Below are 17661 nucleotides of genomic sequence, written 5' to 3'. Positions count from 1 at the left end.
AATTTTGGACGTGTTCCTCACTTTTTTTCTTAAGGTTTGGTCTAGAATGAGACTTTCTGCAGTATACTTTTGTGCACTTGGTTCGTCTTTCCTCTCTGATCTCACCTTCCCCTATTTAGTATATCTGCTGGTATCTAAGCATTCTGGCTAGCTTTGGAAAAAATGAAAAATCTGACATTCAGGGCTCCTGAAGAAGTCACGTATGTCGTGAACTGATTAGTCCAACCTAACAGTTGTTGCCCAATTAGCCAACAATGTAAGTTCTCATATCACTCTTATATTCCATCTTTAGAAGAAAACCAGTGGAATAGATTTAGGCAAAGGATATGTATATACACACATACACTATTGTGGCTGAGAAAATAGATTAAACTTCAGCCTAGTGAACAGTAAAATGGTTATAGCTCATAACTCAGTTTGCTAATTTCCTTAATCATTCAAAAATACAGCTATATTTGAGTGTTATGGAGACTCTTACAAAGTAGATTATGCAGTATTTGTAATAAAGTAAAAGTGAAGTATTATTTCAGTAAATCCACAAAAAACAAACAAAACCCAAAAGCAAAACACCCTGGATGTTAAAGGCAGTCACTATATGAGAGATGTGCTGCTTGAAAGTAACAGCACTAAAGACAGCAAATGGCAAAAGCTAATAACAACGGTCCCTGCCCTTTGGATCGGCCCCTGCTCCCAGGACCCACAGTGGTCCCCTGGGACCGCATTCTGTAACAAGAGCCACAGAGCAGGCCACAGCTTCTGAGATGGGGGAGGGCAGAGGGTATCTGCATCAGCTCTGCTTGGAGGCACTGCCTCAGGAATACGATGTGACTCAGAATGAAGAGACAGAAATCAAGGAGTTTAAAATTGAATTGGATTATTGAGCAACATATGCTATCCCAGCCTTGTATAGGTAAAAATAACTTGATTTTAAATTACTGGTATATAGTTTATTCTATCTGAAATACAGATGAAAACATACAAAGACTACTTTTAATTATATTATGCATACTAAAGTGTGCCCTGGCATTTTATGTGTAAACTCCCAAAAGAAATTTAAAATGAGCTTTTTAGGAAGTATTTATTTTGAGGCTGGAATGATTTGGGGAGCCATCCAGTTTATCTCTGTCATCATCCCAATGAGGCAGCGAGAGCCCAAAGAGTGCAAGTGATTTACGCAAGTCACACGGTTAGCAGACAATTTGGAGTTAGAACTCAGGGCTCTTTGCAATTAGTACTGAACTTTTCCAAAATAGCTATTTTTAATTTTTACTTTTGTTTATATATTTATAGATTCATAAATTGTTAGAGCCGTAATAAACATTAGATTAGAGATCATCTAATCCTGGCCACCAGTTCCCTACCACATGCTCATTCCATAGGAGAAAGCAAAGCCCAGGTGCACATACGGAATCTGAACGCACAGCTTCTTAGGAAAGAAACTAAGAAACTTGTTTTTTTAAATCATCTCTGAGGAAGATAGACTTAGTATAAGAGCCTGCATGCATAAAATGAAAGCAATTTTGTTTGGTAATCGGATTAATGTCTGCTTTTAAATAAAATCTATTAATTTAATAAATTAAAATAATCTGTTAACAACAACCACAAAAAGGGAGGGGTGGCTTTTAATAGAACTATTTTTTTTTCAAATTACAGAAGTAGTCACTACAAAATTCCTTTAACTAGCCAGCCGCATTTCTGCACTTAAAATGTTAGTCATTTACCGATAGCTCCTGAAAGGAAGCACTTATGTTACAAAACAATGTCAAACAAACCAGTGAGTCTGACAGTTAAGCTGGCAGAGGTAATCACAATTACCTTACAGTTGTAAATTACCCTCCTTTTTTCATTCTTGTGTTTGTTCTTCTGCGAAGGAAGGACATTTGTTCCCTGCTTCAAAATTTACTAAAGTTTGTTTAGAAACTGAGTAATCTGTACTGTGCATGCGACGTTCCTCCTAGTTGTCACAACCATAAGACTTAGGACACTAAACATGATGGCGTTTGTTTTATTCAGTGGGATAGTTACTTATTTAAGTTGCTAATGATAATATAAAACCAGAAATGTATATTACTACTAAGAAGAAAAATCAGTAAGACTTAAATAAATGAAAATAAACTAAAGTCTAAAAGCTCTTTAAAAGATTACAGTTATTTTGTTTTTTCCAAATTGGATTGCATAATAAATTTCAGTTCTCAAATTAAAATTAATGATTTATAATACCTTTCAAATTGTATTATCTAAAGTCTTCATTTATTAAGTACTTTGTGGAAGCTACAAATATTGATGTATTATCTTCCCGTAATTTATAACATTATCTGCATCAATCTTTAGAAAAATACTGTGACAAGGAGTTATTTACAAAGGCCCAGGAAGACATGATGTAAACACGAGCAACTAAATGAGCAAGAACAACTTTAAATATTTTGTTTCCTATAAATTAGATACGATTTTCATGGAGTTGACATTTTCTCCCTGAACAGTTTTTCTTTTTTCAGGTCTATATTTGGGAGAAAAGGTTAAAATGTCTATTGAAATAGCATTTATGTTTTATTTAATTTTCTTTCTGACATGTAGATTATAGAATGGTTTGAATGAAACCATTCTATAGGGACTGGAAGTCTCCATTTCATCTGAAATGATTATGATTATGTAACCAGCTTTAGGAACACATGATCTTGATACTGAATAATAACAATGATAATTTTAATTTTGTTATCTGTAAACATTTATTGAGCACGTATTATAGTCCAGGTACCAATATCAGCTCTCTATGTATATTAATTTATTCAATTTTAATAATAACCCTAAGAGCTAGGTCATATTAATATCCTTATGTTACAGATGAGAAAACTGAGGTGGGGGGAAGGGAAGGAATGTGCCCACAGGCTCACAACTAGCAAGTGGCAGAGCTAGGATTTGAGTTGAACAGGTTCCAGCAAACATGCTCCTCACTGCTAAGCTAGGCCAGCGGTTCTCTGAGCATGGCCTCCAGATCAGCAGCAGCAGCATTCCTGCACACACACTGGAAATCACATTTTCAGGCCACACCTCAGACTGACGGAATCAGAAACTCTAGGGTGGGGCCTGACGATCTGAGTTTTGACAAACCCTCCAGGTAATTCTGATGCACGCTGGCTTATAATAAAAATGCCATAGACTGAGTGGCTTAAAAAAACAGACATTTATTTCTCACAGTTCTGGAATCTGAGAAGTCCAAAATCAAGGTGCCCGCAGATTCAGTGTTTCTTGCGGACCTGCTTCCTGGTTCTCAGACAGCCATCTTTTCACTGTGTCCTCACATCACTGAAGAGCAAAAAGCCAAAGTAAACTCCTGTGTCTCTTCTTATAAGGACATTAATCCCATTTATGAGGGCTTCACTGTCCCAACCTAATTATCTACAAAAACCCCACCTCCTAATACTGTCACATTGGGGGTTAAGATTTCAACGTATGAGTTTTTACGGAAACAAGCATTCAGTCCGTAACACACACTAACGTTTGAGACCCAGTGCCTAGATAAAGCATGGTTCTCCCCCGTGTTCACAGCTCAACAGTATCGTAGTGGAGACAACCATGCAAGCATGTAATTTCCATCAGTCTAGTAAGCGCAGCAAACGAGGGGTCCATTAGGTAAGGTGGTGGTACAAAGAAGAATGTGAGGGAAGAGGAAGGCTTTGATTTTTTAGCGCTGAGAATTTTCACTGTGGTTTCAAAGACAGAGGAAGGGCAATCAACTCCAAAACCGAGAGAGTCTGTTGGTTTGCCTGTTTAGATTTTGAACAAATAGTTCAGATGATTTCAAATGGTTCCGAACGTTCTGGCAGGATCCATGTCATCATGGTCGCTTCCCTATGTCTTACCCACTTTCTGGCTATGATTGTGTCTCTCACATGTAATACATTGTTCTTGGAATTGATGGTTACAAAGTAGTCACAAGAAATTTTTAGAAATACCTCAGGTAATGATGTCTTCTTTTTGCCTAGAAAAATAGTTTAGTCTTAGATATTAGAAAGGCTGACCTTCAATAACAGTACCCATTTTATTTATCTATTAAATCGAAAGTAGTTCTACTAAAACTACCATCTCTATCTTTGGAATATAATAGCACTAAGCATTACAAGGCACGGTCATAGCGTGTATTACATAAATCACTTAACCCATTACGTGAGTCACCCCTTATTTTTTCAGGGTACAGTAGTTTAGAAATCCTCCCAATAGCCTTCCAGGCTAAACAAATTCTTTGCACTTTTCATTTTGCTGGAAACAGGGATTAGACATAAAGTAAACAGCATAGGCTGTCTACTCTGTAACATCTTTGAGGAGATGGCCCTGATGTGCACCACTGTTTTCAATCACTTAAAAGGCAATAATTCAATTATGCCATCCTTCATATAAGCACTGCCATTGCTTTCAGTTCACTCCCAGGCCTGACACAAGTAAATCACTTTGATAAAATCCCTTTTTTTCCCCTTCCGAGAGACGAGAATAAGTAATGATACCGGTGATCTACCAAGGACAAAATGAATATAATGTACTTTTTATAGAAAAGCAAAATATTTCACAAGGCAGTGATATATTGTGTTGTTTGGAACGTGATTGTTCTTGTGTGTGCATGTGAAAGATGTTTAAATTGTTTTATCTAAGGGCACTTTCAGAGCAAATACTACACTCTGCTTTTGAACCGAAATGCTTGACTTGAGCAGCGTACGTGCCTAGGATGGGAAGGGGAATATACCTGAGCAATACATCATTTGAGCCCATTGATGGACATTCCTTTATGAGTATACAAAGAAAAAATGTTTTCTAGGGTATTTGAAACAAGTTCCTGACTCTTATAAAAATAACCACCTAATTTCCTAAGTTCATCTTAAATATTAACAGTATGACACATGGCTCAGACTAAAAGGATAGCATCAGCTGGAATATATGCTATATTATTAAGGGTTGCTCAGCTCATTTGACTTTTCCTTAATGACCCAGGCTACCCAAAAAGATAGTCACTCTCTAATACTGTAGTGAATTAAGTCCTTGAGTAAGTGACATCAGCTGTTAAGGCTGTGAGGTTCCAACATTAGCAGAATGTGGGCATATAAAGATTAAAATTATATAGCAGTTGGCAAATTGATGAATTAGGGTCCATGTTGTGCCATATTATCCTTTCTATTAACCTTCTGCACTTAATATATTTACTGGTGCCCCTTGGTAAATGATAAAATATTTTCATTTCAACAAATCTAACTCAAGAGATTCAACAAGTCTGTTCAAAGGATTTTAAAAAATAGGTTACACTTTTAAACAAGTGTTACAGACTCACTAAAGCTTAACCTTTTATCTTTTATGATAGATATAATTTTATAATAGAACTGCGAGTAACATGCTATTCAAGTTCTCTGACTTTAGCATTCAATCACTGAGAAAAATCCTCGTTTGGGTCACATTATTCTGAATTAGGACTATTCAGGTGGGTAGAATAAATTGGGGAAAAATACAATCTAAGAGAATAAAAGAGTTTTACCTGCTATAAATATGCTTTTACAGGGCACTAATATTTACTGAGTATCTCCTACGTGCCAGACACTGTTTTGGGCAATTCAAATGCCTTATCTCATTTAATCCTCATAGTTCCCGTTATTGTCAGCATTCCCTGCTTTATTTTTATTTTTCCATAGTACTATCATGTCATCATCTAATCTGCTACATATTTTCTCTTATTGTCTCTCTCTTCCCTCTAGCCTCCTCCCTCATTAGTCACGGGTTATTATGTTTTATTTAATACTACCTCCACAATTCCTAGAATAGCACCTTTTTCATAATACATATATTTTTTTGAATGAATGGATGGTCCTACCAGGCAGTTGTTATGCTCCCCAATTTACAGATGAAGAGAAGTTAAGGAAGTAACAAAACTAGAAAAGGTGAAAATAGTTCTGGGTGGTCTACCTACTCATCTATCTATGCATCCGTTTGATAAATTACTTTAAAGCCAATAATAGCTTCATTATACCACACTGCCTACAATACATTTACTGCGTTACTATAAAAAATCAGCATGATGATGGCAATTTTTATCAATTCATTATAAGTTCCTCAAGTATCAGTGTTAGAATAGCAGTTCTTTTCTTTTTGTTCATTGGTAGGTTATCATTTCTTATATTTTATCATTTGTAATGAATTCTGAATAAATAGCACATATTTTCAAAGTTCAAATGGTACGGGGAGTATATGATGTGAAGTGGCCATTACACATCTTCTTCTCCATCCGTTCCTTAACTTGCCTGTCCACTGGAATCACCTGGGGAGTTTTATCAATTACTGAAGCCTGTGTCTCACCCCCAGAGATTGTGACAATCTTGCTTGGTCTGTGGGGATAGCCTGGGTTTTGGAATTTTTAGACAATCCCCAGGCTGACTTTGCTTCATATATTTGACTTTGCTTCATATATATTTTCATATATTGACACAAAATATATGAAACCATTTTGTTTTATGACTCTGGACACCGAGCAACCAAAGACAATAATCTCCAAGGGATGGGAAACAAATGAGGTGAGCCCTATGATGGCTCCAGTTTATAGTCTGAGAGGCTATGTAGGCTATGCCACAGGGAGAGAGAATGCAGTCAGAGCCTGGCAGACTCCCTGAGTTGAACAGTCAGAGCTGAGAGTTTAAAGAGACAAAAACAGTGAGAATCCACAGGACAGACTATTGGAGAAGAGAACTCTTGACGATCTGCAAGGGTCCCTCTTGAGTGTTCAGCTGAGACCTGATTAGCACGTGCATGTGAGGAAGCTACCAGAGTCCGGGGGAAAACGTGAAAAGATTAGAGGAAGAAGTGTGTACTGTTCAGACATGGAAGGGAATAGTGCCCATTCCAACAAGATGAACTGGAAATCTTTGTGACTTTCAGGGCATTGATGGAATACTGAGAAGGGTTTTGCTTTAGCCGTGAGGAAAAATGAGTCCTACCTAATATCTTGATAGCAAGACCCAAAAAGATCAAATTATTCCCAAGTAACTTAACTACATGTGCACTCTTATATCCTAGAACAAAGCTCAAGAATATTTATAGTAATACAAATATATACAGCCCACAGCAAGATGAAATCCACAATGCCTAGCATCCAATTAAAAATTACCAGAAATGCAAAGAAGTAGAAAAACAGGCAATAAATTAATTGAAAATAACTCCTGACACAAATATTATAATTAATAGATGAGGACATTTAAACAGTTATTATAGCTGTAATATATATATATTATATATAATTAAATAGAGACCTCAAAGATGTCCAAAAGATCCAAATCAAAATTCTCAAGGTGAAAAAACTACAATATATAGATGCTCCTCAACTTAAAATGTGATTATGTCCCGATAAACCAACTGTAAATTGAAAATATCATAAGTTGAAAATGCATTTAATACCCTAACCTACCAAACATTATAACTTAGTTTACCTTAAATGTGCTCAGGACACAATATCCAAAAGATGCTGGTTATACAGTCACTGTAGAGTATCGGTTGTTTACCCTTGTGATCACGTGCCTGACTGGGAGTGCAGCTTGCTGCCACTGCCCAGCATCATAAGAGTATCATATCACATATTGTTAGCCTGGGAAATGATCAAAACTTAAAATTTGAAATATGGTTTCTTTTGAATATATATCACTTTCACATCATCATAAAGTTGAAAAATCCTAAATTGAACCATTGTAAATTGGGGACCGACTGTATACAATGAAACATACACTAGATTGGATTAATAACAGATTAGATATTGCAGATGAAAAGATTAGTGAACTTGAAAATATAACAATAGAAACTATCCAAAATAAAATACAGAGAGCAAAGACATATATTTTAATGCAGAGTAACAGTGAGTAGTTCTGAGAAAACTTTAAGTCTAGTATATGTGTAATGGGAACCCATGAAAGGTAGATGGAGTGATGGGGGAAGAATTATATTTGAAGAAATAATGTCCAAAATGTTTCCAAATTTAATGACAATTAAAAACACACAAGCTTAGAGGCTCTATAACCTCAAGTTCAAGATGCATGAAGAAATAACACCAAGACACATGATAATCAAATTGCTCAAAAGCAGTGACGGAGAAAAAATATTGAAAGAAGCCAGGGAATTAAAGACATATTCCATAAGAGAAACAAAGATAAGGATGACAGCAGATTCCTTGTTAGAAACAAAGTAAACAAGGAGACAGTGGAGCAACATTTTTTAAGTACTGAGAGAATAAAATCAGTCAACCTAACAGCCTATGCCCACCAAAAATATCTTTAAATAACAAAAAGCAAATTACAGACTTTTTCAGACATACAAAAGCTGAAAGAATCTACCACTAGCAAACTTCACTATAGTTAGGTTAAAGAAAGTCCTTCTGGGAGAAGGTAAATTGTATCAGATGTCAATCTAGATCTACATAAAGGAATGAAGAGCAATGGGAATAGTACCTACATGGATAAGTAGATCAAATATTTTCATATTATTGAAACCTTTAAAAAAGATAATTAACTGTTTAAACAAAATAATGTAGTGTGGAGCTTATGTAAAATGTTTGAAAAGAATGGCACAAAGATTGAAAGGGATAAATGAAAGCATATTATGAGAGTCTTACACTATACTCGAAATGATATAATATCACTTGAAATTAGTTTTCAATAAGTTAGTGATATTTACTATAAATGCTAAGGAAACCACTAAAATATGAAAAGAAAGTTATATCTAGTAAACCAACAAAGGAGCTGAAATGGAATCATAAAAAATAATGAATGCAAAAGAAAGCAAAAAGGAGGAAAAGGGTAAAGAACTTGTGAGACAAATAGCAAGATAATTGACTTCAATCTAATCATAGCAGAAATCACATTAAATATAAATGCACTAAATACCTCAATTGCCAGGCAAAGATTGCCAGTTTGGATTAAAAAGCAAAACCCAAATATATGCTGCCTACAAGAAATGCACGTTATGTATAAAGACACAAGTTGGATGAAAAGCAATGGAAAAAATGTATACCATGTTAACACTAATTGAAAGAAAACTGGAGTTGCTATATTAAACTGCAGTAGATTTCAGAGCAAAGAATGTTATCAAGGATAAAGTAGATCATTTCATACTAATAAAGAATTTAATTCATCAGGAGAACATATAATCATACATGTTTAAGTGCCTAATAGTAGAACTCCAAAATACGTGAAGCGAGACTGACAGAACTGCAAAGAGAAACGACAAATAGATAATTATAATTAGAGATTTCAGTATCCCTCTCTCAAGTGATAGAGCAAGTAAACAGAAAATAAATGTATAGAAGATTTGAAAAACACTGTCAACCAGCTCAACTAGTTGACATTTATGAAACACTCCATCCAACATTAGCAGAATATACTTTATTTCAAGAGCACACAGAACACTTACTAAGCTAGACCATACTCTGTGCCACAAAACAAGTCCCAATAATTTAAAGACATTCAAGTCATACAAAGTATGTTATCTGTTCACAGTGGAATTATGTTAAATATCAATGACAGGAAAATAACTAGAAAATTCCCAAATATTTGGAAACTAAATAACATATGTCTAAATAACCCATGAGACAAGAAAATATCAAAAAGGAAATTAGAAAATATTTTTAACTGAATGAAAATACAACATATAGAAACTTGTAGGATGATGCTAAAACATTACTTAGGGGAAATTTGTAGTGCTATTTCCCTACTTTAGAAATGAAGAAAGGTCTCAAATCAATGACCTCGACTTCCATCTCAAGAAACTAGGAAAAGAAGAGCAAATGAAACCCAAACTAAGTAGGAGAATAGAAACAATAAATATCAGAGTGGAAATCAATGGAATACAAAACAATAGAGAAAATCAGTGGGATGAAAAGAAGAAAAGATTAATAAGAATGACAGTTCTCTAGCTAAACTGATCAGGAAAAAAGAAAAAGAAACACAAATTACCATTATCAGGAATGAGAGGAATAATATTACTATAGTGAATAATATCACTACACTTCTACACAGACTGAAAGGAAGGGTAATAAAGCAATATTATGAACACTTATGTTTATAATTTCAACAATTTAGATTAAATAGATAAATTCCTTACAAACTACCAAAGCCTATTCAAGAAGAAATAGATAGCTTTTAATGTGTAGTTAAAAGCCTTTCCATAAAGAAAACTCCAGGCCCAGATAGCTTCACTGGTGAATTGTACCAAACATTTAAGGAAGAAATAATAACAACTCTACCCAAAATCTTCTAGAAAATTAAAGAGAAGGGAATATTTCCCAACTAATTCTGTGAGATCAGCATTATCTTGATACTAAAACTAGAAAAAACATTAGTATAGAAAAGAGAAATATACACCAGTGTCCCTTATGACTATAGGTAGAAAAATTATAAACAAAAATTTTAAAAAATAAAATCCAAAAAAGGATACTATATCATGGCTAGGGTTTAGCTCAGGAATGCACGGTTGGTTTAACATTTGAAATTTAATCAATGTACTTGACCATATTAACAAACTAGAAAAGAAAAACAGTGTGATCACCTCAATAGACACAGCAAAAGCATTTAACAACATTCAACTTTAAAAACTCTTAGAAGACTAGGAATACAAGAGAACCTCTTCAGTCTGAAAAAGGGCATCTACAAAAAATCCTGGAGATAATATATCTAAGGGCGAGAGATTGAATGCTTTCTCTGAGATAAAGAACCAGTCATGGATGCCCACTCTTACCATGGCTAATTTGACACTGAACAAATAGTTTTAGCCATTGCAATTAAGTCAGGAAAAATAAATAAAAGTCATTATGATTGAAAAGAAAGAAGTAAAACCATCTCTGTTCACAGACATCTTGATTATCATGTAGAAAATGAAAAATCTACAGCCAAAATAAGTATGTTTATCAATGTCACAGAATACAAGATTAACGTACAAAAATAAATTTATTTCTGTGTACTAGCAATGAACAATCAGAAATTAAAACTAAAAAGCAATATTTACTATAACATGAAATATTTAGGGATAAATCTAGCAAAAGATATGTAAGACGTATACACTTAAAACTACAAAAACATTGCTGAGAGAAATTAAAGAAGACTTAAATAAGAGGAGGGAAATACTGGTTCATGGATTGAAAGACTTAATTTTATTAAGATGCCAATTCTCCACAAACTGATCTATAGATAGAATACAATTCGGATCAAAATTCTATTGGCTTTTTTGTAGAAATTCACAAAGTAATTTTAGATTTCCAATGGAAATGCAAAGGAGCTAGGATAGCCAAAAGAACTTTGAAAAATAAAAATAAAATGGAGTACTAATACTATCTAATTTCAAACTTTTTGTGCAGCTACAGTAATCAGGACAGTGTAATTTTGGTGTCAAGATCAACAAATAGATCAATGGAACAGAATATAGAATGTAGCTGTAGTCCCACACATATGGACAATTGATCTTGACAATAATGCAGTGATAATTCAGTGGAGAAGGGGTAATCTTCTCAACTAATAGTGCTGGAATAATTAGATATCTATAAGCAAAACAATGAACAGCAATCCATAACAGACACAAAATTAACTCAAGACAAATCATAGGCCTGAATGAAAAACCTAAAACTATAAAACTTCTCAAAAAATTTTAAGAGAAAACATTTGTGGTCCTGAGTTAGCAAAGATTTTTAGACATGACACCAAAAAACACAATCCATAAAATTACAAATGGACAAATTGGACTTCATCAAAATTAAAAACTTCTTTTTAAAAAACACTGTTAAGCGAATGAAAAGGAAAGCCACGGATCGGGAGAAAATACTTGTAAATCAGATATCCTACAAGAACCAGTGTCCCAAATATATAAAGAAATCTCAAAACTCAATAATAAAAAAAAACTTTTAAAAATGAACAAAATATCTGAACAGTTTACCAAAGTAGATATATAGAAGCAAATGAGCACATAAAAATATGCTCAACATCTTTGTCCTTAAGGAAATGCAAATTAAAACTATGATGAGATACCAGTACATATGTATTAGAATAGCTAAAATAAAAAGAGTGACTGTACTAAGTGTTGACAGGAATGTGGCGGAACTAGAACTCTTGTACGCTGCTGGTGGGAATGCTAAATGGTACAGATGCTTTGGAAAATAGTATAGCCATTTCTTAAAAAGTTAAACACACATTTACTGTACAGTCCCATCTCATTCCACTCCAAGGCATTTTCCCAAGAGAAGTGAAAGCATATTTCCATTTTTTAAAAAGTAAACAGGAATATATATAGTGACTCCATATGTAACAGTCAAAAACTAGAAACAAGACAAATGTCCATCAGCAAGTGAATAAACTGTGGTCTATCCATATAATAGTCTGCTAGCCTGAATAAGGAAGAGTAAAGTCTTTATATTTGTTCCAACATCATGACTTGCAAAGTAATTGTGCTGAATGAAAGAAGCAGGATAATAAAAAATAAATAAGTTATGATTTCATTTTTATAAAATTTTAGTAAATGCAAACTAATCTGTAGAGGCAGAAATCATTTCAGTGGTTTCTTTTAGAAAGTTTGTTGGGTTGGGGACCCGGTAGTATGAGGGGCATAGGAAATGTTTAGAGGTGTTAGATATGTTTGTTACTTTTCTTGTGGTGGTGGTATCACCAGTCACATAAGCCCAAACTGATCAAATTGTAAACTTTAAATATGTACCCCTTACTGTATGTCAATTATACCTCAAGATAGTTTTGTTTTTGTTTTTTTGGATCCCCAGGTGATTCAAGCACATAAACAGGTTTGGGAATCATTGTTCCAATCCCTCAGGTCCCTGGTTCTACCCTACAGAGGAAACCTATTTTAGGCAGTTTCTTGTTCTGGAAACTGGAACATTCTGGAAATACTAAGCATACACAGGCATATGTGAACACACATATTCCTTTTTCAAATTGACAAATGGTAGCATATTTTAAATGCTATTCTGTACTTTAGTTTTTCACTTACTATATCTTAGAAATCATTTCATATCCATAAATATGGAATGGTCTCATTTTTCAAAAACAGCAATATGCTCATCCATCGGATCTGGATTTTGCCTGATCCCAGTCATTTTGACTATATGAAGTTGTACTGTGTGCTGGTTTTTAAAAAACCTTTTGGGAACAAAGATGTAACTTGAATAGTTGCTTGAATTACTATTTCTTTTAGGCATACCCTTCCGTCCTCATTTGCTCGCTATCTAATATGACAAAATGCTTTCATGTATGTTGAGTGTACAAGCTTTCTAGAATACCAAATTCACTATGAATTAGTATTTTTCACAGGTAAAGTCTGTGTTACATTCTGAAAAGTTATTATGACCTTTTATTTGCTTTCTTTGTCCTTTCAATATGAAATCTGGTGTTTGACTTGTCCTTCATTCAACACCATTTTCTTTTGTTCCTTTCTTTGTCCTTTGGCATTGGTCAATTTGACACTGGTCTCTAGGCCACAGCTATTCCAGAGATGTACCGTGTAAACTAATCTGTTACCAATTTGCACTTTTGGCAAAGAAATTATTTGGCTAAACTCATGCCAGCATTTTTTCTTTTTTTAAATTAACATGCTCTTCAGGTTAGAGACTAGGTTGCAAGAGGAAGACCATCTTCAAAGACAATGGACTAATTTATTTGGGGACCTCAATTCACTAATGGCTGTCTAAGTGTCCTTTACAGCTTTTCTATAATTTTCAGTCTTAAAGCAACAAGGATCCCAGTGTCCATCATCTAAACACCCATATTGTCATAAACTTGATGGATTTACTAGTTTTGCTAGTTGAACACTGGGTCTTTTTTATAACTAACAATATTTTGAACTTTATGCCCATATTTTGTCAGATGTTGAATCAGCGCATTTCACGTCAGGTGAGTATTTGTTTTGTATTCATTAGCTGATGAAGTTGTGAGAAGATTCTTTGCAGTTCCTTGTACTAAATTCACTAACTCGCCTTTCACTTAATTAAACTCTGTATCCCTGTGGTCAGGTTTCAAGGCTCCTTGTTCACCTTTTTTGTTCCTCATTTTGTAGGATTTCAGGGGATTGTCCCTACCCTATCTAGTTATGTTTGCTTGTGTTTGTATGCCTGAGGTCATATTTCTGAGAAGTCTGCGATGGAATAAACGTACCTCTTTTGAATGTCGTCTTTCCCAGAAGTGGTGGTCTTTGGGCTGAGAAAATGTTTTTACTGACTAGCAAATTACCTTTAAGACCCCTCTCCATCTCGAGTCCTTAGCTTTTTTAGATTACTCAGGATGTACTGTTCTCTAACCTAGGGAAAGTGTGGAGAGCCTGATTCAAAAGCATTCCTATGCCCGCTCACCCATCCGAACCTACGGAGGAGAAGAAGACGTGCTGGGGGATGAGGTTCAGACAACACAAAATCGAGGTGAGACAGCTTCTGGGTATGCAGCTGCTGGGGGCATGAGCACACAAAGGACAATGGCAGCAGGTAGGAGATGACACGTCTGGTCCTCCGGTTACACATCTGCCCCCAAAGTATTTCCGGAGCCTCTTCAAGAAGGGACAGTTCCTCAGGCCGATTTTACTGGGTTCATAATTTTGCCTTTGAGTCTTACGTGATTTATGCTGCCTGAAGGTTTCCTGTGGTTTTGTTTTTTTACTGAAAGGACCTGAGCCTCTGATTCAGGGCTCAGGAGTTACTTGTCCGTGATCTACTAACCAAAGAGCTGTAGGACTTTGGGGGCAGTCCCTTAGTCTTTCTGAACCTCAATTCTGTAATCCGAAAATCGGGGAATATACCTGTTCCACATAGGTCAGGAATATCTATTTAGACAATGACTAAAACTGAAAACACTTTTAAAAAGTGAAGTGCATTACGTAGAGGCAGTGGCCCCAGTGGTAAGAAGTTCCTGTCACAAAAGCTCAGGAGGAACCCTCTGCACCTGGGAGAACAGAGACCAGAGGGCACAGGGATGATCGTATGGAGAGAGAGCCATCTGTCATAGTTTTATGTCCGTAACGTGGACTAGCCTATCCGCTAAGACATAGGACGTCTCTTATAACTAAATCCTAGTGAGCTACTCGTAATTATACAATTGGAATATTCAATGTCAACTCTTGTTTAAAGATCTGGATGCTGCGATGTAAGAAAAGTTACTTTGTAACTTGTCAGATATTTAATAAACAATTATGGAAGTGAAACAAACAAACAAACAAACAAACAAACAAAACAAAACCACTCTAGTAGGTTCTCCCAAAGGCTTTGGAAACCAAATAGCTTTGCTGCGGCTCATGTCCAGCCCTCCTTGTGGGGATGCTGCAGCAGTTAGCACAGATATCAGCTTCTTGGAGCTACTGTAAAGTGCATCAGTTAATAACCTTCACGTGGGGTCCTAGTGTTTTGGCCATTGTCTGGGGGTAAGCACGCCATCTTTTGCTATTTAGTAAATTCTCTCTTCCATCTGTGGTGTAAATGAGAGCTTCTCATCTGGAAAGGTAGACTTCCCTCATGGTTGGCATGTTTGTCTTTTTGAATTTCAGATCTATTGCCTATTTCTTGAAGTAAATCAATCATTCCAGATAATATAATTCTTGATTTGCACATTGAAGTCATTTCCAGTCTGATGAGTTGTTTCTCCTTTCAGGATCAGCGTTTACAACATCCGATAATTTGTCTCTCAGCTCCTGGGTATCGTCTTCATCCAGTTTTCCCGGCTTTCAGCACCCACAGTCCCTGACTGCCCTTGGTACCAGCACAGCGTCCATAGCGACCCCCATTCCTCACCCCATCCAGGGTTCTCTGCCACCATACAGCCGACTTGGGATGCCTCTGACCCCCTCAGCCATTGCCAGCTCCATGCAGGGGAGTGGCCCGACGTTCCCCTCCTTCCACATGCCCCGGTACCATCACTACTTTCAGCAGGGGCCCTACGCTGCTATCCAGGGACTGCGCCATTCCTCAGCTGTGATGACACCATTTGTATGACTCTCCTAAGAACAGGGGACTCCAGGTCCACCATGTGCAAATGGGTATGGAGTATTGGGCAGGGTTGGGTGGACGGGATGTGGGGTGTTGGAGCAGGGGCTCTCCAGGAGACATGGGACCTACTGAGAGGAGAGCTGGGCTCACCATAAAACTGACTGCTGAGGAAATGCACCATGGACCAGGATTCATCTGGGGTTGTAGGGTAGCCCTTGGGTTTGAGAAAGAATCAGTGTCAAGTTCTCAGCCAGCCTAAGTCCTGCAACTTAACAGGGTATGAACGTACCCAGAAAATTTAATAATACAAGGCAGATGAATCAAAGTGCATTATTCCTAGTGGTTCAGAACGCTGTGTCGATGCAGTAATGTATAAAATCAACGTGTATAGGTTTTCTTTCTGCTTTCCACAGGTTAGAAGAATCTTCAAAGAGGCAATACTATGTACCATACCAACCGTACTGCATAATGACTAACTGAAGTCCATTTCTCCCTGTAGAAAATGAGAGCCAATAGCGAAATAGTTGTACTGCTGTAGTTTAAGCATGCTTACTTTTCCTTTGTGTCAGTTTGCTGGGGAAGGAGCTGAGTGCTAGCGCATCCTGTTCTGTGGATGAATAGTGGTTATGACTTCACAACGTTCTTTTTGTAATACTGACTGGCCAGTACCTGACAAGCTTTTTTTCAGTCTAATCTCCTTTCTTCCTATTTCTCTTTCTTGCAATCACTAGCCATTGATGTAAGGAAAATCTTCTATTTACAATTTTGAAGCAAGAGACTCTCTGTGTTACATTGTAAACCTGAGGGTTTATTTTCCTGGGCTCCATTCTAAATACACTACTGACTTATTCACTGGGGAACACTCTAAAGCCTCTACATGATAACATGTGAAGCTTTCTTTCACTTACAGCTGCAATAAAAAGATGGCTGCCCTCTGCCCTCTTCTGAAAGGAATTTCTCTGCCATGGGTGCCAAGGGTCCCTTCATTTTTAATTCAGCTTTGGGAGACCTTATGGATGTTAAAAATGCACCAGGCCAAATTCTCATTTTTGATAAATCTGCTTTGTTGATAGATTAGCTGCTACTGCTAATTGACAAGACTTTGTGAATGGACTTTCTAAATGCCTGTATAGCCACTTAACCTATCCTCATGATGAGTATATTTCCATGTATCTGAATCATCCTTTTTTCTTACTGTTATATTCAGTGACTTCTTCGCCGTTTTCCTAGCCTGTTGTATGAAATTACATGTTAATTCAATGACTGAAACATTAACAGTGCTTATAAGTAAATCTAAAACATTTATCCACTTTATTTTCAGCTCTTGCTGTTTTTTGAAGCCATCCTTTAGTGTTGTATAGCAATTAATTATATTTTAGTTATATATATAATCTCTATATTATTTTGGGGCAGCATGTATCTAAACATTTATGGTCAGGGGTCGTACATTTGGTATTTTGCAATAGTTCATTTCCCTATAACAAATTTAATGAAGTTGGTACTTCTTCGACTTTAGATATAATGCATTCTAGCGAAGGATATAACCTGTCTTCTTCACAAAGCTTCCCCAAACTCTATTTTAATCTTAATTTTGTATGTAACATTCATTTTACTCTGACTGCAAAAGTATTGAATCTGTTCAAAGAGATGGGAAATACTGCTGCTGAGAGTAGAGATGTATTTGGGAGCAA

The 17661-nt window shown here is 36.0% G+C and overlaps 1 protein-coding gene across 1 annotated transcript in view; it reads left to right on the top strand.

Moving 5' to 3' along the window:
* TBX20 (T-box transcription factor 20) overlaps positions 1–17279 on the top strand; it is a 50899-nt gene extending 33620 nt beyond the window's left edge. The window contains exons 7-8 of the mRNA XM_019726310.2: positions 14304–14416; positions 15636–17279. Coding sequence (XP_019581869.1) covers positions 14304–14416; positions 15636–15976 — 454 coding nt within the window. The 3' untranslated portion in view covers positions 15977–17279. The remainder of the gene's footprint in view (positions 1–14303; positions 14417–15635) is intronic.
* Positions 17280–17661: the final 382 nt, after the last annotated feature.

This window comes from Rhinolophus sinicus, linkage group LG09, assembly GCF_036562045.2.
Source record: "Rhinolophus sinicus isolate RSC01 linkage group LG09, ASM3656204v1, whole genome shotgun sequence".
In the NCBI taxonomy this organism is placed as follows: Eukaryota; Metazoa; Chordata; class Mammalia; order Chiroptera; family Rhinolophidae; genus Rhinolophus; species Rhinolophus sinicus.
The sequence above is the reverse complement of the archived record's forward strand: the minus strand, read 5'-3'. Positions and strand labels throughout refer to the sequence as shown.